General features: G+C 29.4%; 3 protein-coding genes across 4 annotated transcripts in view; all 3 read left to right on the forward strand.

The window, feature by feature from the left end:
• Nucleotides 1-1,264, forward strand: part of LOC126669401 (probable serine/threonine-protein kinase WNK11) — a 40,862-nt gene extending 39,598 nt beyond the window's left edge. The window contains exon 4 of the mRNA XM_050362863.2: nucleotides 302-1,264. Within this exon, the coding sequence (XP_050218820.1) occupies nucleotides 302-709 (408 nt within the window). The 3' untranslated portion in view covers nucleotides 710-1,264. The remainder of the gene's footprint in view (nucleotides 1-301) is intronic.
• A 4,058-nt stretch (nucleotides 1,265-5,322) lies between these two features.
• LOC126667388 (probable inactive receptor kinase At5g53320) lies at nucleotides 5,323-7,790 on the forward strand. Its single transcript, XM_050360344.1, has 2 exons — nucleotides 5,323-6,237; nucleotides 7,305-7,790. The coding sequence occupies exons 1-2, from the start codon at nucleotides 5,323-5,325 to the stop codon at nucleotides 7,788-7,790; spliced, it is 1,401 nt and encodes a 466-aa protein (XP_050216301.1).
• Nucleotides 7,791-15,081: 7,291 nt separating this feature from the next.
• LOC126669173 (heterogeneous nuclear ribonucleoprotein 1-like) lies at nucleotides 15,082-18,919 on the forward strand. 2 transcript variants are annotated; one of them, XM_056104736.1, is made up of 5 exons: nucleotides 15,082-15,236; nucleotides 15,330-15,467; nucleotides 15,755-15,985; nucleotides 16,490-17,690; nucleotides 18,328-18,919. In XM_056104736.1, exons 3-5 carry the CDS (start codon nucleotides 15,764-15,766, stop codon nucleotides 18,339-18,341), a joined length of 1,437 nt encoding a protein of 478 aa, XP_055960711.1. In that variant the 5' UTR covers nucleotides 15,082-15,236; nucleotides 15,330-15,467; nucleotides 15,755-15,763; the 3' UTR covers nucleotides 18,342-18,919. The 2 variants fall into 2 exon arrangements, with proteins under 2 accessions (XP_055960711.1, XP_050218518.1); XM_050362561.2 differs by having other exon boundaries at nucleotides 15,347-15,467.
• The last annotated feature ends 4,111 nt before the right edge of the window (nucleotides 18,920-23,030 follow it).

The following is a 23,030-nucleotide window of genomic DNA, read 5'->3' on the forward strand; positions in this document are numbered from 1 at the left end:
TTTTGAAATCGCTTCTAAAACTCCAAAACTCTGTTTTTGTAGCTTATTTTTGTAGAAATATTGTTTTTCGTTTCTGTTTCGGCAATATATAAAAGAATATACAAATGTAGAGTTTCGGAAGCATTTCCTAAAATGAAAACAGAACATCAAAACGAGAAACTCCGAAAATGACATGAGTTTCAAAAGTGTTTCCAAACATAACGCTGAAATATAGAACTCGAAAAGTTCCCGTGCAATATAGAAATCGGAAACTCAAAGGTCTTGTTATAAGCTTTCACTAATCTTGTGTGTGATAATATAGGTCAAGATTGGTGATCTTGGTTTGGCTGCAAAAGTGGGGAAGAGTCATTCAGCACATTCAGTTCTCGGAACACCAGAATTCATGGCACCGGAATTATACGAAGAAGATTATACGGAAATGGTAGACATTTATTCATTTGGAATGTGTGTGTTAGAGATGGTAACATTGGAAATTCCATATAGTGAATGTGATAATGTTGCAAGAATCTACAAGAAAGTTTCTTCAGGAATTAGGCCTCTTGCCTTGAACAAGGTTAAAGATTCTGAAGTTAAGGCATTCATTGAGAAATGCCTTGCTCAGCCTAGGGTTAGACCCTCTGCTGCAGATTTACTCAAAGATCCATTCTTTAATGGAATTGATGATGATGATGATGATGACGACGAAAATGATGATAACGTTTATTTATAATATATATCTTATTTCACCCCTCCAACTTGTCACAAAAGATCATAAGTGCTTATATTGACGTTTTGGATAAATGAATCCGTGGCTTGGAAAAATTGAGTCATTTTGATTTTATCCTAAACTTTCTAAAAATGTATATTTTGAATCTATGTTTTGTTGGACCATTTTAAAAAACATCAGGGTAAAATGATCCAATTTTGCCAAGTTGTGGGTTTATTTGTCAAATAACACCAACTTGAATACTTTTGATATTTTGTGTCGAGTTGAAGGATTAAAATAAAACTTTGTTAATTATATTATTCTAATTATAGTTTGGTGTAGATGGCTCCATTAGCCAATTGGTGTTGTTCTTGACACTTCTTTTTTTCTTTTGCCCTTTTATTGTTACTTTATTCTTTTGATGATTGAAGGCACATGGGAAGTTTGAAAATGTTGCATTATTTTTTCTATCTTTTTTAAAAAGAGAAATGATAAGGATTGAATTTGTATGAGGAAGACATTTTCAAGAATGGCAATTCTTGCTTTGTAAATAAAGTATGATTGAACTTTTAGAATCAAGATTTGTGGGCTTGTTGGTTGGTGTTGTTTCTTTATTTTCTGTACAAGGCAAAAATTAAAATATTTCAAGATTTGAGTTTGTGAGACATTTTGGAGTACTGTCCAAGCAAAGTGTAAAGCTTGTTAGATGTGGTAACCTATACAGATTATGACTTCAAACCAATTGACTTGACCTTTCAGATTTTGTATTGGCAAGCAATGGAGGCAATTAATATAATCACAATGATGAAAATGACACAATAGAACAAGTGGGTATGACAAATTACAATTGTCCTTTTATTCCATCAAAACCTCCTACTAATGGGCTCTTACTTGCTCAGGGCCGGATTCAGTCCGGATCTGGCCCATATCTAACCGGGTTTGAAATTCTTTTTTTTTTTAAAGACCGGATTTGATATTCAGATTCGACTCAACTTTAACATTTAATATGAGCCGGACTTAGTATTAAATGTTAAATTGAATCAACCCTGATACAGACAGATTGTTAGTTATATATATATATTCTTTTCTCTCCGGAGATTCGATCAGCAGATAAAATATAGACAAAATTACTGGTTGCTTCGCTCGGACTCACCACCCGACAAATAAATTGAACTTGCAAACTAACATTTAACTTTTTTTGAAAAAAAAAATACTATTTGAAAGTTAAAATTTACATAAATATCAATTTTAATTCGTCTATTATACATGCAAAATTTATTAGTATCAGATTTTTATCAATTTTTTAGAGAAGTGCAAGTCGTTGCCGAACATGTCGGAAAATTAATAAACGTCCGCTGCTCTTCAACACCGACCACCATTTTATTGTGATTTTTAATGGCGAATGATGGTTGGTATTAAGGATTTTGGGGCTTCTTTTTCCATTTTTGAAGTTTTAAGTATACACGGAAATGGCGAATCTTGTTGTCCATTTTGTAACTCAAATTTTTATTTGTAACTCAAATTTTTATTTGTAAATCTACCAACCACGGTTATAACATTCAAAACTAAATTTATTAATATTTATGCGAGGTGGAGAAGATGGTTCCTAGAAATTTTAGTTGTTAATGAAGGTCTTTTGATCGAGTTTTAATTATGAGAGGATGATTTTGTCACTATTCATGGTTTAGGGATTAAAGAAAAGAAAATGATATAATGCATTGGTTAAACAAGAAATAGTCCATTCTGACAGGGTACATACTATGTACATATTTGTAAAAAAAAGCTTAGTTTGGTCATCAAGATGTTACTTAACATCTACTTGAGATCCTAAACTTTAAAATGAAATAATTATATATTTATTTATTATACTTATAAATTTAATTATATAGCCTAAAAATATACTACAATATACTAAGATATAATTGCAATCACACTAATATCATAATATAAAAATATAATAAAATAGACAAATAAATTTTTTTATATATTAATATGTACAAACTAAAATTATAATAAATTCGTAAAATATACGAATTAAAATTATAATTAAATTGTATCAATATTAATACTAAAATATACTAAAATTAAACTTACATAATTCTAAAACTATACACATCAAAATATACTTATATTTATAAACAAACTAAAAATATATTTATCCAATATTATACCGATAATTCAATCTATTAAAATTAAACTAAAAATGTACTAAAGGTATATCAAAATATATTTACTTTTTCTACTAATCTTGTGATAGATATGAATTATCTGAGATACTCCCTCCGTCCCGTTTAAGAAGTTCCATATTCTATTTTGGGATGTCCCATTTAAAAAGTCCCATTACTATTTTTAGAATACTTTTCCATTGAATACCCCATTTTACCCTTATTTTAGTTATCTTAAAAGAGTTTTATGGAAAATTCCACTATCATTAATAGGGGCAAAACATGAAAAAACATAAAAAGATAAGAATAATTAATGTTTTCTTAATCTGTGTGTAAAGTCAAATAGGACTTCTAAAGTGGGACGGAGGGAGTATTATTTTAGTATGTAGTTATACCAAATCGAGGCAAACTCTGAATAATAAATATGACCTTCAAATAACAGGGATTTCAAAAATCAATGTTGATCCGTGTACAAATATTCAAGGAGCCGGCGGCCGAAGCCCCGATTTTTTTCTTAAAGGCAGTATCAAAATATATTAAAATTTATACCGATAATAAACTTTTACAATATTTTTATAAATATTATTTTATTTTTTGTCACTTTTACAAATTGTACAGACAATTTGGTATTTTTATAGGAAAAAAAAGTCAACAATTGTTTTCGTAAATATTTTTATAAATTTCTGTATCATTCAGATGATGAGTTAGTGTAGTTTCAGTATCTTCATATTAACATGTACCATTATATGCTGCTAATTCCTTTCAAATGGAGGAAATTCCACTTTGCCTGCTTTTATAAACACAATTAACTACTAATTAATTAATTATTCATATATATACTTTTATTTCCACTCGATTATATCAACACAGGCTTTTTCTTGCCTGAACATTGAAAGTGCCAATTTTTCTTTTTATTATTTTGGGATCAGAAAATTCCAAAGTCATTCATTGGTTTCTCCAAAATTCTTGTACTTGCAGCTTAATTTTGTAATAAAAGTCAACTTGTATTATTCTTAAGCTTAACTTCAAACTGTCATCAGTAGTAACGATTGCTGCTACTTTCATACATATGGACTAGAACTGTTAGTCTCAGGATTATTTATATATTTAATGAAAGAATTGTCCTTAATATTCTTTCAAGTAAATATTTTAGCATGTTGAAGATAACAAAGAACTCACTAACATTTAGTACATTGTAGATCTGTCTAAATTAATTAACGGGTCGTGTTTGTATCATTGCCTATCTACTTTGCTATAATGCGACTAGGATCAATACGAACATAATACATTTATTAATCATATCGATACGAATATGACATGAAAATCTAATGAGTTTGTGTGTCGCAGTGACACGACAGTTTTGAAGTCGAACCATGGATGGGTTGGCTTGTGTTGTGAGATTAGTCGCAATGGAACAGTAGAAAATTAATTTGAAAATCAAACTTATGGTAAAATATAGAATCGAACTAAAATAAACACAAGATTTACGTGATTTGTCAAAGACTAATTCACAGGCGAAAGAACGAGTTTTATTCACTAATAGATGAAAAATACATAAGAACGGTAGAGATTTTTCTAATGCCCAACCCAACAATAAACCTAAATAATACTTTGAACATACTAATATGCCTCACACTCTTAAATTCTACAAGTTATGACTTGTCTATTTATAGAGTTCAAAATAGGTCAAATGAATAAAAAATAGGATTAAAATTCCTTTTCCTACACAATGACCAATAATAGGTATAATATCCAACACATATTAGGGTAAATTAAAGTTCTAAACTAATAGAATTTTAGGAATAATCCTAACAACCTGTTTACGACACGTTTAAACCGTGGACAAACACATTTAATCTAGTTCTAATAGTCCGTTTTTTTTATGTAAGTTGAATTGTGTTTGTGTATTATGACCTAATTTGACAGCCCTACTGATTGCATAGATCGTGTCTACATAATTAAAAGGGGTACTGGCAAAATAAATTTTAACGTTTCATTTTTTTTGCAATTTAAGCCTAATGTTTAAAATATTACGAAATAAATCTTAACCTTTCTAATTTTTGCATTTTGTAGCCTAAATCGTTTTTGGCCATTATTTGCATATGTGCCAGCCATATTATTGGTATTATTAAATCCAAATAAAATCTCAACTTTTTATATTTTGTCACTTTGTAGCTTAAAAAAGATGACAAAATGGCAAATTGAAAAAAAAAATAAAAAGGTTAAAATTTGTTTCGTAACGTTTTAAACGATAGGCTTAAATTGTTAAAAAGTGAAACGTTAGGATTTGTTTTGCCAATAACTCTAATTAAAAAGAAAACTTCGTAATCTGTGACAAAATATGTCTTTAGCTAATGAGCAAGAACAAAAAGGAAACTACTCCTTGCTTCTGATTTGTACATAACTTAGAAATATCAATTCTGATCATAATGTTTTGAGATTTTCATTTCTGATGATCGAACAACTACAAAAATGCGGAGCAGGAATACCGATCAGATCTTGAAGTCATTAGCCTATACTATTACAGTCTTTTTCCTGATAACAGCTTGTCTTGCAGGTGAATTTTCTGAAACTGAAACCGAATCGTTCTTTAATTTCGTTCGAGCTATTGATCCTGAAAACGTGTTAGGAATTAGCTTGAACGAAACAATTCCGAATCCATGCTCAGATAAGTGGAAAGGTGTGAAATGCAATTTGAAGACTGCTACTATAACAGAAATCAGGCTTGAAAGTTTGAATCTTAGTGGGATAATCGATGCGGACTCCCTTTGCAAGCTTCAAAACCTGAAGGTTCTTAGCTTGGCAAAGAATCTCATTCGCGGAAACATTCCTGATTCGATATCTAATTGCAGAAAGCTCGTGTACTTAGATTTAAGCAGCAATCTTCTGACGGGAAAGTTCCCTATCGCTCTTACCAAGTTGAAACATCTCAGGATCCTGAACATCTCCGAAAACCTGGAATTCAAGCATTCGGATAACCTGCAAACTACGAGGCAGATATATTATCTTCGAAAACTGTTAAATGTAGGGGAAGATTCCGCGCAGCCTCCAAGCAGTGACAAGCCTAATTCTGAAATGAAAGAATGGTACAGATCAGTAAAAGATTTGTTGCCAATTATTATTGGAATTCCATTCATTTTTGCCCTCTTGGTGGTAATCTATTCAATAAATGCGCGTGCTACTAAATCCGCGCAAAATAAAAAAATCTTGAAATCTTTAGCACAGACTCCTCAGAATAACAATCCACCACCTGAGGCTAAACCTGACGAAGATGAACGGACAGAGCTCGTGTTTTTCGTGGACGAGCATGAAACTTTCAAATTGGATGATCTTTTTGAAGCCACAGCTAACTTACAGAGCCACACTCATTACAGCAGCCAGTACAAGGTGATACTTAAGAACAATTCTGTTTATGCTGTCAAAAGATTGAAGAAATTGCAGATGTCTTTCGAGGAATTCGGACACAAGATGAGGCAGATCGGGAGCTTGAAGCATCCGAACATTCTACCTCTAGTTGGCTACAATTCTACAAGCGAAGAAAAACTTCTGATTTACAGGTATCAGACTAATGGAAGCCTGTTAAATCTTATACAAGGTAATACTCGTTTCTTTTTCAAGAATGTTATGGTACCAAATTTTTGCTCTATGTTATAATTTGGTACCAAAAGTTTAATTAGTATCAAAATGATAACAATTCTTTTTTTTATTATTTTAAATTAAAATAGTTCGAATTTTTCAGATTAAAATTTGTTTATGTGGCAAGTGATGACAATATCTTCTAAGAATATGCTGCTATATATAAGGCGGTGTGCCAGATGGTAATAGGGAGTGTCCATCAGGTTCAGATAGCACCGAAATGAAACGACCCAAACTAAAATTTATTTATTTTTTAATCGAGATGAACTGAAATTTAAAGGATTTAAAATTTCCAAATTGAACCAAATTAGTTGTTTTGATTTATTTTTGATTTGAAATTTACACTAAAACTTAACTACATTATTTTTGTCCAAAAACCAAACTAGACTGAAAAAGCAAAATATTTTTATAGTATCAAACTAAATCAAATCGAATATGTCGGTTTAATTCTGTTATCTAATTTGGTTTGATTTTTGCACGCCTCAAATAGCTAACTGATATGGCAACTGAAATTAATATTAATGTTTTGGTACTGTTTTGATATAAACTGAAATTTTGGATACCAAATTGAAATATAGGGCAAAGATTTAGTACCGTTTAGGTTTTTAACCTTATCGATATAAATAACTAGCCAGATTCTTTGTTTATAATCTGCAGATCATATTGAAGGCAAGAAAGTATTTCCCTGGAAACTCAGGCTGTCAATAGCAAGTGGAATCGTAAGAGGCTTAAATTTCATTTATCAGAATTCTGATAACAAACAGATCATTCCACATGGAAACCTGAAATCATCAAACATTCTCTTGGACGAAAATAACGAACCTCTAATTAGCGAATACGGATTAACAAGTTTCTCGGAATCCAAGAAATCTCCTAATTTATACATCTCCAATGGCTATACAGCACCTGAGAAAACTTCATCAGAACAGGGAGATGTTTTCAGCTTTGGAATAATTTTGTTGGAGTTGCTAACGGGAAAAACTGTCGAAAATAGCGGGATTGATCTTCCGAAATGGGTAAGATCCATGGTAAGAGAAGAATGGACAGGAGAAGTTTTCGACAAGGAAGTTAATAAAAGTGGCAGAGAATTTGCATTTCCATTGTTGAATATTGCACTTAAATGCGTGTCCAATTCGCCTGAAGATAGACCAACGATGGCGGAAATCACGGAGAAGATTGAAGAAATTGGGGACGATGATGTTTCAATTTCATCCATGGCATCAATAGAATCTAGCACACGCGAATGTTGTTTGCTTCACACTGTAATTCCTGAAGCCTGGGATACTCCAGGCTCAAATTACTAATGTATGTTTTTATGTTGTACGGAAATTTATCGAGTATTGCAATATCGGTATACAGGAATGCTTTTCAGTTTATTGTAAAATATATACTTTTGGTATTTCTATTTTAGAATTTTCGTTTCCGTTCTACTTATGTGTGTGTGTATATATATATATATACTCCAATCATTCTTTAATTATTATTATTTTCCAATTAAGAAAGTTTCAATTCAACTATTGCGGTTGTAAACTGTTGTAAGTAACTCTTGTATGCATTTATAGAATTTGTTTTAGTGTGACATTCACATGTTTTGTTTATTTGTTCTTCTAAGCTATAATAGCAATTATATAAAATCTAACGGCTCACAATAACTCTTTCAACAATTTCATTTCAAATTCTTTTATTTTAGACACTGTTTGAATTCAAAAATATATAAAATCTATAGAATTTTTAGAGATATAAATTCTAAATTCATAAAATCTATTGATTCCATCATTTGGATTGAATTGAAAATTCATGAATTTATAGTTATAATATTAGAATAATTCATCACATATTAAAATAATAGATTATAACTTTTTCACCTATGAGGTGAGAATACAAATGGTGGATTTTGGAAGATAATAAATTTTGAAACTCATAGATTTTCACAATATTTTATCTAGACCCGGAAATTATAGACACAATACGAAGTTAAACAAGTTTGAGTTTGATGTAAACAAGTTTAGGTTATAAACATGTCAATCTATTTACGACATGATTTATTTAGTATCTAAATAGATTATAGACGCTTAACTCGTTTTAACTAGTTTTAGATTACTATGATTATTCTAAAAAAAAGTAAATATGATTTATTTTAAAAATTTAATATTATTAAATTTTTAATTATATTTATAGTTTTATATTTTATATGATTACAATAATATTTATCTTAATTTATAGTAATAATTCTACTTATATTAAATAAATTTATTTATTATTTAAATAGTTTATTGGGTTTAAACATGTTACTTTAAACAGGTTGATCGTTAACACATTTAAGTAAACATGTTTGTACATGTCTTGTCGTGTAATCCATATAATATACATGTCGTATTTATTTTATATATCCAACCAGATTAATAATTATATCATGATCATGTTTAGACTAATTATGTTCGTATTTAAATAGATATAATTAATCCGTTTATAGGAATTGCCAAGTCTAATTTTATCCAATTAAATGATGGATTTTACTTAAATTCAAAAATTGTGTAAAATTCATAAATTTTAATCATCCAAAAAAACAGCATCTCAATTGGTAGTGACTAATGTCATGTGTAAACAATTGTTGAGGTACCAAACATACATAAATTTCATGAAAATACAAGCTAAGTTCTATAGTCTGCCTACCCAACCCAACACTACACTTAATTTAGAAGCCAAAAGATTAAAATAGCAAGTGGGTATCCTTCGTCTATTTGATCTTGACCACTTAACTTCAATGTTTGGTACATGTCTTAGCAAATTTATCTTAGCCTCTCATTATGTTAATGTCAAACACTAATCATAAATTAAACTTGATTTATGGTATTAATCACCTTTCTAATACACTTATATTCATATGATGCTTATGTTTTGTAGAAAAATTATTAGTAGGAGTATTTATTTAATCATTCAATTCAACTTCATACAGTCGAGCAGTCGAGCTACACTATTTCAATTATTGTCATTAAATGTCTCAAAAAAGGTTTAAGCAATCAAATTGCCTAGTAGTAGTTACTATTAATTAATTTAATTGAACAAATTACTCTAAAACTCTCCAGTTATAGCATAATTATCAGTTTGGTACTTCTTGTTTCAAAATCCTATTTAATGGTCCTCACTGTCAATTTTGTTAGCTATTAGGCCTCTCTGTTAATTTTCGCACTTATTTTCAAACGATTTGGTACCCCACTCTCAATTTTGTTAACAATTTGATCACTCACTTTTAATTTTATTAACAGTTTGTTACTTCACTTTTAAATAATATAGTTAGTTCCGTTAAGTATCTGGTATCTCAAATTAGCAGAAAAGTTTTATAGTTAACGGAATTAAAAGTAAAGAATTTTTAAGTAGGATTTTCAAACAAGATGTGTATTTCATGGTAATTTTTTCTAATTAATATCATAGAAAACTAATTCTAAAATATGTCACCCATGTATAAAATTAGGACTTTTTAAAATAAACATAAATATCACTTTGAAAAGGGTTAATGTTAAGAAAAATCATGAACTTTACACGTTTTCTCATATTAATCATGCAAATTAAATTTTCTCATTTTCATGCACAAACTGCCACTTTTTCTCAAATTCATGCACGGTGCTGAGGTGGCACTCATTTATTAGTGTAAAATGACCTACACCCCAGCGAATTACACCAATGGAGTCGTGATATATCAGCACCGTACATGAATTTGAGAAAAAGTGGTAGTTCGTGCATGAAAATGAGAAAATTTAAATTGCGTGATTAAAATGAGAAAACATGTAAAGTTGGTAAATTTTTATGATACTAACCCCTTTAAATATTCTATTTTTGAATTATTTACATAATATGTACGAATGTTCATTCAATTTGAAGTAAACCGAAATAAACTTTACTTTTTTTTTATTGAGTTTAACTTTCAAGTAATTAAAAAATATCAAATATAATTGAACTAGTTGAGTCGGTTATTTTTTTTGTTTAGCTATTTTGGTTTGTTTTGTAATAAAATTTTTTAAACCATTTTACTTCCAAATTCAAACTGAACTGTTAATTTTTTTATAATATCCAATCGAACTAAATTTCTCGGTATTAAAATTTAGGCTGGTTCAATTTTTCTCCACCCTTAACATTAGGCAAACTTTAAAATATTCTCTCTTTCATGTAGACGTAAACGATAAACCATAAATTTTCAAATTACTAGACAGTTTTTTTTAGAATAATGAAGAAGTGGAGTATTGAATAAACATTTTTAAAAATTAAAAAATTATATACATTATCATACTAAAAATGGTTTGATTTTACAAAACTTATATAAAAATGCCACCATAAATCTTTTCTATAAAGCTCATTGGTCATATTTTAACGTCGTTATCAAGTTAATGAATAATAAGCAATTCCTTTTCAGTATTATAATATTATTTTCTCAAAACAGAACAGTAAGATTTAGCTGTAAATGACACTTTATACCTAACTTTCCTTTTTTTCTTTAATTATAATTAAGTCCTTCAATCTCAATTATATTTTAATTTAATAATTTTTGTGCTTGAACATTTCAAATCTTACCTACTAAAACTCTGCTATTGAGTACAAATGCAAGCCTAATTAAGCTCCATAAATTATAATTAAGTACTTCATTCTTGTCTTACAATCTACACTATCAAATTTTCATATCTTTTTAAAGATGCTGATTAGTTTACGCCTAATTGTTATTTTTCCCCAATGTTTTTCTGATTTTATATGAATAATATAACCTAATTAGAAGTATTGTAGAGAAAGAAAAAAAGCAAAATGTTCTATTATATCGGCAACTTTGAGCATTTTATCAAAAGAAAAATTGTTTTCTTCAAACAAAAAATTAAGTTCATATTCTTTTTCTCAAAAAAAAAAAAAGTTTATATTCTTCATTTCCTATATATGTAGATTGTGACATTTCTACTCCACTGTTTTGGAATTAATTCAACCCCTGAGTTTTTACATAATACAACTAATTAATCCCTCACACATGAACCATTTACTAGAACATTCCTTTTGTTATAATTAAAAGGCCAAATAACCAAAAAAGACTAAACCTTTCATGAAAGTTTTATAAAAGTTCAAATCGTTTAATTTTATCCAATCTGTTCTGAAACGCATGATTTTGTTTCAATTTTGTTTATGTGGTGCTGATGTGTGGCATTATGCCACATCAGCGCCACATGAGCAAAATTACATAATTGGACAAAAGTGAAATGAAATCATGCGTTTCAGAACAAATTGAATAAAATTGAAAGATTTGGACTTTTGTGAAATTTTCATGAAAGGTTTGACTTTTTTGGTCATTTGGCCGAATTAAAATTCCTTACATTAACTTATAATAATTCTATAATACATTTTTACGATAAACTCCTTGTTTATTGATATTTTTACTTACATTATATTAAAAATAAATTATAACATGACATGATTTTTTTTTCTATTATTTATATGTTTCTCATATTAAATTTTGAGATCTATATATATTAATATGTCAAAAAAAATCAATTAGTATAATATGTAAAATATTAAAGAGTACTTATACTATATTATTTTTCTTAATCAAAAGTTAAGTAACATAAAATTTAAGGAGAGACGTTTTAATATAATATAATAAAATTGAGGGGTATTTTAGTATAACTTTCAAATGATATGATTAATTAATATAATATGTGAAAACAATTGATGAATATTATGTCAAATTTTAACTAAAAGTAATTACATTTTTTTTCTTATGTAGAGAGAAGATGATTAAATTCTAATTTGAAATTCAATATAAATTTCAGAATACTTTCCCTATTAGAGTAATGCTCATTATACTCAAGATCCCTCAATTTTCTACAAATTCATTTCTCTTTCAAAGCAAAAACTTAATAAACAAGTTTTGGTTAATACCAAAGTTTAGGCATGTCTAAATTTTAGTTGTTTGACTAATCCATCTGTACAAAAAAATTAGATATTTTATATTACATGACCAAACAGAAACACCCCAATACTCTAAATATGAGTTGTAATTGTAGTAATAGAAAAGTTATTAAAGTGAAATATATTAATTTGAACCCTAAAACTAGATCATATATGGGAATAAAACATGGCTTCCAAAGTTTGTTATAACCATCAATTTGGGTTGGTTTCTAAATTAGATGCCAACCCCCACAAACCTAAACCATTTGCATATCCTTAATTTTAATGTTTATTTTCATGGATTCTTAATTATACTAAATATACTATATATTATAATTTAAAATGTAATTCAAAAATCATGGTTTTAAGAATTAAACTAGACCGGTTGGCCAACCAATTTGATCGAGAACCGGATGAGAGTTTGGTTTGATTGTATTCTAAATATAAGAAAAAAAGGTTCAATATTTTGAATAAAAAAACTATTCAACTGTAAAAATCATTTGATTCTATTTTTAATTAGAGTGATATATATTTATTATTTTCTCTCATCGTTTGCTACTTAAAAAATTTACACATGTGCTTAAAATTTGAGTTAATGTCAAAAAAATTCACCAACTTTACACGTTTTCTCATTTTAATCATGCCGTTTAAAAATTGTCATTTTCATACGCAAACTATCAATTTTTTGTCAAATTCATACACCGCTAAAAAATCTAGCGAAAATTGCTGAGTTGGCAACAGGATAATGAAATGCCCTAGTAAACCGGATAGTGACACGCCAACAATTTTCACCGAATTTTTGAACGGTGTGTGGATTTGATAAAAATTGGTAGTTGGTGTAGGAAAATGACGATTTTTAAACGACGTGATTAAAATGAAAAAACATGTAAAATTGGTGAATTTTTATGATACCGCTTAAATTTTAGGGGTATTGGCAACGCAAATTCTAACGTTTCAACTTTGTAATGATTTAATCCTATAGTTTAAAATATTACAGAACAAATCTTAATCTTTCTATTTTTTGCATTTTATAGCCCAAACCGGTTTTCGGCAATTTTTTTACATATGTGGCAGTCAGATTAGATACATGTATTGGCATATTAAATTTCAATGTTTTAAAAATGTTACAAATAAAATTCCAACTTTTCGCATATTTGCACTCTATAGTCTAAAAAATAAAATTGTTAGAAAACGGAGTCGGGCTACAAAATGCAAAAACGGAAAATGTTAGGATTTGTTTTGTAATGTTTTGAACAATATGATTAAATTTGAAACGTTATGATTTGTTTTACCAATTTTTCTAAATTTTAAACATATAAATTTACTTTAAAAAAATCTTATATATAGCATAATTTCTTTATTTTTTATATAACTGATTGAAGCAGTGCTTGAATCGATTAGACTGTTAACCTTGATCATACCGGTTCGAATGAACTGTGAGTTGTGATCATACTGGTTCTCCACTAATTCAATAAATTTATATAACTAACAAAATATTTGTTAATTTTTTTAGCTAAAATCTCAGAATTCCATTGATTATTAATAAGTGGTGTATATATAAGAATTGCTATCAATTTTCACAAAACAAAATAGAGATGAGGTTCTTAAGAATAAATTTAAACCATTTTTCTAATCAACTCAAAGTTTGAATATAACAATAACTCAAAATACTAGTAATAAGAAAATTTAAATTTCACTACCATAAATTTAGAATATATAAATCACATTCTTAGTTTATTCTTAGTTGTTGATTGTTTACTATTATAGTTTTGAGATAATCACATTAATAAAGTTTTGATGCAAACAGATTGATGGAAATTACATGTATAATGCATATATATGCAAGAGTTGACCTACTTTTTAAGCAAATAATAACCCTTTACTGCCATAATCACAAACTTAATTTTTGTAAAAAAAAACTTAATTCTTGTAGTCTTTTCAAATGTACATTAAAAAGCTAATCATTTCAGTTTATTTGATTGTTTAATGTCACCCTCCTATTAATTATTTTAATAACAATTTATTACCAATAATGGAGTTTGCTTTTAGTTAGACCATAATTTATTTTCTCTACTAATTAATTAATACATTAAATAGCTTATGCAATATGTTTATACTAATTAAATAAAAAATCATCACCACTACTATATTGAGAATCAAATTCTCACACTCATTTTCAAAGACAATTTTTATTTAATCAAAGTGGTAAACTTTTAAAATAATATAAAAAATAGCAAAAAAAATAAAGAAAAATATAAAAAAAAGTTGAGTGTGATTCTAACAAGCAAGGAATAGTATGCACTAAGGTCACATTGATTATACACTCTTGTTGATTGTTTCCCACCATCCTTAAATCCATCCTAACAAAACTATATGTAAATTTCTCTAAATAAAAAAATAAATCAATAAATATTAAAATAATATATATTTCATATATATTATAGTTAAATATTATAATATAAAAATAATAAAATGTGATCATCAACTTCTCTACCATCATTCCTCCAAATATTCTTACACCATAGGATTGATTGTCAATCTCTTTTTCTCTCTACATTTATATATTCTTTCTCTTTTTTATTTTTTTTATTTTTCTCCAAAAAAATAAAAAAATAATTAAAATAAGAGGAGTGGAATAACCAAGAAAAAGATAAAATAAAAAGCCTTTTCTTTTCTTATATTACACAAACAACACAGACAGACACAAACCAAAAATTAAAAAAAAAAGGCAAAGCATGAACACCACCTCTTCCTCTAATTTCATTTCCACAATTCAGCTTCTTCTTAGATCTTACTTCCATTAAATTCCTAATCTTTTCATCTCCAAAATGGTATCAAAAAAATTCAATCTTTAATCTGATTTAAATTTCATTTCTTTGATCTGTTTCTAGTTTTAAAAATGTTAATGTTCTGAAAATTTGCAGTCTTTTTTTATTATCAGGAATCTTGGGGTGTGTTATGATTGGTGCTGCAGCTATCAGATGATCCCTGTTTGGATTTAGCATACCCATCTTGTGTTTTTTTAATCTTCTGATTGGCCACCAATCAGATTATTTTATAAGGTAATGGTGATTTAGTGATTATTGTTTTTCATATTTTGATCTGTTTTTAATCTTAGATTATTGATTTTTGTAGCTAATAAGTACCCAATTGATACAATTGTTGAGTTTTTGTACTAATATGTTGGTTTTTGAATCCTGCTTTTTTGGTTGAATTGGTGGTTTTTTTTAAGATTTAAGCTTTGGTGTTCTTTTTGGTGTTGTTTTTGTTGTGTGTGTTTGTGTTGGTGATTGATGTTGTGAGTTGGTTTAATGGGTGATAGATTGACAGATTGATTGATTGATTGTAGGAGGAAAAGATGGAATCAGATCTTGGTAAGCTCTTTATTGGTGGGATTTCTTGGGACACTGATGAGGAGCGTCTTAAGGAGTATTTTAGTAAGTATGGGGAAGTTGTGGAGGCTGTGATCATGAGAGATCGGACGACTGGTCGTGCTCGAGGTTTCGGTTTTGTGGTCTTTGCAGATCCTGCTGCTGCGGAAAGAGTGATCATGGATAAGCACATGATTGATGGACGCACTGTGAGTGCCTTGATTGCAATTATTTTATGCACATTGCAATTCTTGGAATATTTTAAGCCTGTTGCTTGAGGGAAATGAATTACAATCTTAACATTATTTCCTTTTTGGATTCAATGCAATCAACTTTGATATGTCTGAAATTTGAACTTGGAAGTTATTCTTAACCCTCATTTATGCTCCGACTTCTGACTTCTCAGCGTATTTAAAGATTAGAATCAGAAGGGAAATGGATTGTAATCTAAACATCATTTCTTTTTTGAATTCGTAGCAATTAGCTTCGATATGTCTAAATTCTAACTTGGGACTTGGGAGTTCTTCTTAACCTTCAATTGCGCTCCAAGTTCTAATTTCTCAGAGTATTTAAAGATTAGAATCATAGTCATCTAAAGTAATTAAATATTTGACCAATTTCATCATATCTATCTATCCTTTCACCAATGTTTGCTCATTACTAAGAATGACGAGTAATAGCCTGGTTTTTGTTTTATGTGTTCTCATTTTCAGGTTGAAGCAAAGAAGGCCGTTCCAAGGGATGATCAGCACATTTTGAATAGAAACACTAGTAGTATTCATGGCTCTCCAGGTCCTGGGCGTACCAAAAAGATTTTTGTTGGAGGCCTAGCATCTACGGTTACAGATAATGATTTTAAGATGTATTTTGAGCATTTTGGCAATATCACTGATGTAGTTGTGATGTATGATCACAACACACAGAGGCCAAGAGGCTTTGGCTTTATCACTTATGATTCAGAGGATGCAGTAGACAGAGTTCTGCATAAAACATTTCATGAACTTAATGGTAAAATGGTTGAAGTAAAAAAGGCTGTCCCAAAGGAGCTATCTCCAGGGCCTAGTCGGAGCCCGCTGATAGGATATAACTATGGTTTGAGTAGGACAAACAACTTACTTAATGCATATGCTCAGGGATATAATGTAAACTCGGTAGGAGGTTTTGGAATGAGAATGGATAGTAGGTTTAGTCCTCTTGCCAGCGGCCGAAGTGGTTTTCCTCCATTTGGGACTACGGGTTATGGAATGGGTATAAATTTAGAGCCAGGGTTAACACCAAGCTATGGTGGTGGATCTAACTTTGGTAATAATCCGGGGTATGGACGGATGTTAACTCCCTATTATAGCGGGAACTCAACCAGACAAACTACTCCTATAGGTTATGGCATTGGGAACGCAAGGAACGATTCTGTTTTAAGCCCAACTACTCGAAATGTCTGGGGAAATGGCGGCCTTAGTACCACAACTAATCCTGCCAGCCCTGGTGCTTTCTTGAGTTCTGGAAGTGGAAATTTTGGAGTTTCATTTGGGAACAATGGAGTTAACTGGGGCCCTTCTCCTATTTCAGCTCAAGGAGGAGGGAATGCTTCTGCTTACACGAGTGGGAATATGGGGTATGGGAGCGGTGATAGCGGCTATGGGTTTGGAGGGGGAGGATATGGAAGAAACAGCAGCTCTGGTGCTGCACCAAATTCATCATTATCTGGGTCATCTGGTGCTTATGAAGGGTCCTACGGAGACTTGTACCGCAGTGGTTCAGTTTATGGTGATTCTACTTGGCGGTCCGGCACTCCTGAGCTGGAAGGTACTGGATCTTTTGGTTATGGGCTTGGAAATATAGCTTCAGATGTTTCTGCTAAGAATTCTGAGGGTTATATTGGAAGTTATGGCGTTACTACTAGACAATCTAATAGAGGTAATACTTTTATAGCTTCAATAATAAATCATCATTACTTTGATTTTAAGTTTAGAATATAACCAATAAGAAGAAAACAAAATTACCGGCATTATAAAGTTATGTCAAATTGTCATTTGTAGAAATGCTGTGGCTTTGAAGGAAGTTTGCTGAATTTTGGTATGCTGTTGCTTACATTTTCCTAATATGGACCAATTTAAATTAAGACTTACCCTTGATTTCTAAAGGAAGAGGAAAGGTCTAACCTTTCTCATGCCAATGCTATTGGCTTCCTGCATGAATTATTTAAATTTATCACAGTTAGAAGTTTTAAAGGAATGCATTGGTTTTGTTTAGTGCATGTGATCTTTAATTAAATTTGATAGGATATCATTATTTATCTCCTTATTTATTGAAATGGCTCGAATGCATCATTTAATAATATCAATCTCACCGTCTCAACGACTTGTTAGAACGTCAGCTTTTGATATTTTCATATACTTCAATTTACATTCACATTTTCCTCTCTAGTTCAGTTCATTCAAGAAATGTGTTATTGTGAGTGAAACCGTTGCAGATTTTGTGCCGAATGCACCTGGTTTTATGTGATCAAGTTACTAATTTTGTTCTATGTTTGTCTGTTTGTTATATGCTTCAGGAATTGCTACCTAGGAGATCTGTTAATGGATGCTACAGGATAATTGTAGGTGAGAGGAATCTGGATAAACAGGTGACGAGTTGTGAATTTCACGCATCTCTCTCCTGATTATATTAAGTTTATAAGGAACTTGATCGATAGAGCTAACGAAGGGTTCTTGATTTGAGTTATACACAATCAGAGTGAAAGCAGTTACAAGGATTTTGTGTAAGGTTTGAGATTTGATTTCTGTTTTCTTCTTTTAATTAGTGAAAAACTTAGGTTGCTTTCTTGGCATTTATAAATGAGGTGTAAAATCATATTGCGGGATATATACTCAGGAAGATTGGTTCCATAGATAGGTCGTGCATCTCCGGCGAGGCACGCCAGTGATAGTACACTTAAAAAAAAAAGATAGGTATTAATTTTTTTGATTTTTTTCTTTCTTTGGAGTAATGCCTTGAGAGGTGTTGGTTGGTGTTCTTATAATTTTTTTTTCTTATTTGCAATTTCTCTTTGTCAGATTGTATGTTTGATCTGCTAGTGTGAAACATTTATAAGGGATTCTGTTTTTATGCTCCCTTTAAAATAAGTTACCAAATATTCTGATTCATTTTTTTGTTGAAATATTATTGTATCAAAACTAAACAAGTTTATACTTAGATGAATGTTAGACTTTATTGGTGATATATAGATTAACTTGTTACTTATTTCTGTTATCCATTCCTTGATTTCATGACATAATGACATTATCTGCATTGTAAATAATCAGTTGAGCTCTGACTCTCAATTATTCAATCGAGTTAGCGTCGAGTTTCAAGTTTTGATTTTTTAGAATCGAGCTTTGAATTTCAAATTTAAGAGTCGAATTAAGGTCGAACGTGATAGTGACTCGGCTAGATTACCCCATACTTGAGGTGTAAGGTCATAGCACTAGATGATGAAATTTTGGATTTTCTTTCTTGTGCTTGAATGCATACAATGACTGATTATAACAATTTCTGATCTTTTTAGGCTTATTCTGTGTGGTCATCCCATCACTTATCCAAACCATTCTGCCCAAACAGGATATGTTTTAGCTTCTATCTTTCATCTCACTTTCATTGTTATTTTTCAATTTCCAAGTACCTCAAAATATACATTTGTGTTACAATGTGGTCCTTCTCTTTTATTACCTCTCTTTTTCTTCCACATTTTGTTTGCATTCTTACTATTTTTTTACATCTTTTAGTACTTGGTAACCTTGATTTAATTGGTCTATGTTTCACTGGCAAAGAGGTATCATCTCTCATGAATCTTTACATGAGGTTATTGGATTTGATAAAAAAAAAGGTTAATTACCAATCAAATTATGAATTTTAGAATGTGATTACAAGATTAATTTTAAATTTTAACAATTTTAAACATAAAGTGTCAATTTTTGACAACTCAATATAAATTATTTTTTGATGTATTTTTTACTGATGTGGATGCTGAAATATAAGAATTGTTGATATACTTTTAATGTCCATATCATCAAAAATATACCTAGGGATAGAAACGAGCTAAACTTATAGGGTGAGTTATGCCGAACTCAATTTTGAGGTCAAATGTGCAATACAAGTTCGAGAGAAAGCTCGAATGAGCTCAAATTCTAAGTTAGAGCTCAGACGATATTATAATCGAGTTTGAACTCGAGTAAGATTGAGTTCAATAAAGAATAAAAAAATTAGCAGTTAAATTATCAGATTTGACACACTTAACAAATTTTCCATTAAAACTATGGAATTTAAGTAATTAAGAAGACATACATCTAAATTTAGATATACAAAAAGCCAATATTGTAAAAAAAAAATTTATACGTGTAAGGCTAATTTAGATCGTCTAGACTCACTAGCTTCACATGTCTTTCTATCTAATATTCGAGCTTGGCTCGAGATTACACTCGAGTATTTGATCGATATCAAGTAATTTATGAGTATCTCAACTCATTATATCCATAGATATATCAGAAATTTTATTTGTGTTTCAAATAGTTACAGGTTGAAAGTTGATGTTTGAAATAATTAGAATTAGAAGTTGATGTTCCAATTGTAAAATGCGGTAAAATTTATGATTTTATTCGTAATTAACCATAAAAAAGAAGTATTTATTTTTATATTTTCTGCAACAATTAATGCACATTGGTTGCCCAAATCTCCAGTCTTTTATGTTATTCTTCTTTTCTTTTTTGCCCTTTTCATAGCCCTTTTTCCTCTCTTTTTAGAGGACATTTCAAACTGAATTATGGACCCATCACTCTCTTTTATCCCCTAAATGGATCAATTTCTGCTGGGACCAAGAATCTAAATATGGATGGTCCTGATCAGCCCTGAAAATAGACATGCGGGCCCATCACAACTTGGGCTAATACATTTGGGTGGGCCCATTTGTGAGCTGCTGTCAGCAAATGCAAAAGCATATTTTCCCAATTGCAAATGCAAAAGCATAATTTCCCAATTGCAAAATTACAAGTTGTACACCCATTTACTTTTAAAAAAAATTAACTTTAATCTGTATTTTTGTAAAATAAATCATTTTTTTCATTTGAATATTATTTTTGGGTACAATATAATTGATCACAAGTCAACAAAATCTGCAAACTTAATTTTTTTGTTCCAAATATATCAAAATAAACTACATGAAACGATCCGGATAGTAAAATTTAAGATATCTATTTTTTGCATCGTGAGTCAGATTACAAGCTACCTTATTAAGTTTTCTACTAATGTAACTAATAAAACAATCTTGAAATTGCAATTTTAAATGTCAAATATTATGATAAATACTCCAACTGGATGCGATCTGACAAATTCTAGAGTTGATCGATTGAAATATTTAAACGACATTGTCTTCAATATGACATTATAACATTGCATATGTAGACTCAATTAGCCTGTATTTGTTTAATACCTTGCTACACTTAGCATAGAACTTTATATAATGAGTGCTTAAATAAATTCAGAAATTTAATTTATTTCTGGGTGTGTAAACCATTTAAGACCTTTTTAATGATGTTATATTTAAGAAAAACTCTAAAAAGAAAGTTATATATTCTTGTAAAGAAAAATATTACTCCTTCCGTCCCACAACAATAGGTCTAATTGAGTTTGTGCGGAAATTAAGAAACCGAAGTTAAATTAGTTATTGTTAGACAACTTCCTATTATACTCTTATATTAATTTTCTAAATGTTTTAAACAGTCTTTATTATATATTTTGAAAACACCAATTGCTTATTGAGATTACAAATAAATTTTAAAAACTATATTTATTATTAGTTTTTATATTGGATTAAGTGATTATTAAATTATGATTAGAAAAGTATAATTTAAATGGTTGAATTGATTAAGGGTAAACTTGACATCTCAACTAAACTAAATGGAACTTGGTCTATATTTTAAGACGTTCAAAATAGCAATTTGGTCTATATTTATAGGACGGAGGGAGTACTATATTTTTAAATAATACTACTACTAAAATAAAACCTGTGACTTGTTAAATTTTTTTCCTGAAAAAAGACCAGACATTCTATTCTATTCCTTGGTTAATCCAAAATTAACTGTAAATGTCTGCATTATTAAGACATAGATCCCTTAATCAGAGGTTAATTTGTCTTTTACCTTTTATCATTTGCTTTATAGGATGCCCTTTTTTCCCAATGGCAAAAGTAGAAAATGTGATCTTCTCAAACCTCAAAACTAAAGGGTCAAACAGTATCAATTTTTTATTGTCTTTTGTTACTCTCTTATTTCCATTTAAATAATTTTGTAATAAAATATGCATATTAAAAAATTATTTAAATATAAAAATAACCTTATATATACTAAAAATCAAAAAATTAAGAAATACTCTATATACTCCACTAACTAAAATAAAAGACAATAATATAATTTTTGAAATAAATTTATTAAATTAAAAATGAACAATAACTTTCATACAAATAAAAAATCAACGCCTAAAAAAATCAGAGAATATATTACAAGAATGAATAAATTTATAATTATAAATAGTGTTTTAAAACCGAACCGATGAACTCATCAGTTTTTGGTTAAACCGGTTCAATATTTTTTAAAAAATAAAAATTTTTAAAATAAAAATATTCAAAATAAGAGACTGATTTTAGATTATGTCGCTAATTCTCTTTACTTGTTTGTACGGTCCGATCCGGTTCAAACTGGTCCAATTTGGTTCGACCAAAATTTTGTTTTTTTTGTTTTAGAACCGCACTACTGATCGGATTCCGGTTCGATCGGCCGGTCCAGTCCAATTTAAAACACTGATTCTAAGTTTATTACTATTTTCTATTCATTTTTAATTTTTTTTCTTTTGAAGTATCCCATTTAAAATTGATCTTCAGTTTTAAATAAAAAATATACTTAATTTTTTTCTTTTATCCGTTTTTTCTTCTTATATTTTTCACAAGACAATTAATTAAATAGAATTTTAAAGTTGTTCATATCATTATTCCTTTTCATTCTCTAAGAAGAACATAATTTTTTTCCCATTCATATTCAATTAAGTTATCACTAATAAGGATGTAATATTACTAGATTTAGATATTCTTAAAATGGGTGTAAAATATATATTTATTTTAAAGTGGAATGAAAACACTATATATAGGGTCATTTTTACCGAAAGTGTACTTGTTCGTGGGTTTGGGTACCAGCTCGGTCCGCCTAGGCCCATACATCTTGGCTGGTTTTA

The sequence above is a fragment of the Mercurialis annua genome, linkage group LG2 (genome assembly GCF_937616625.2).
Source record: "Mercurialis annua linkage group LG2, ddMerAnnu1.2, whole genome shotgun sequence".
Taxonomy (NCBI): Eukaryota; Viridiplantae; Streptophyta; class Magnoliopsida; order Malpighiales; family Euphorbiaceae; genus Mercurialis; species Mercurialis annua.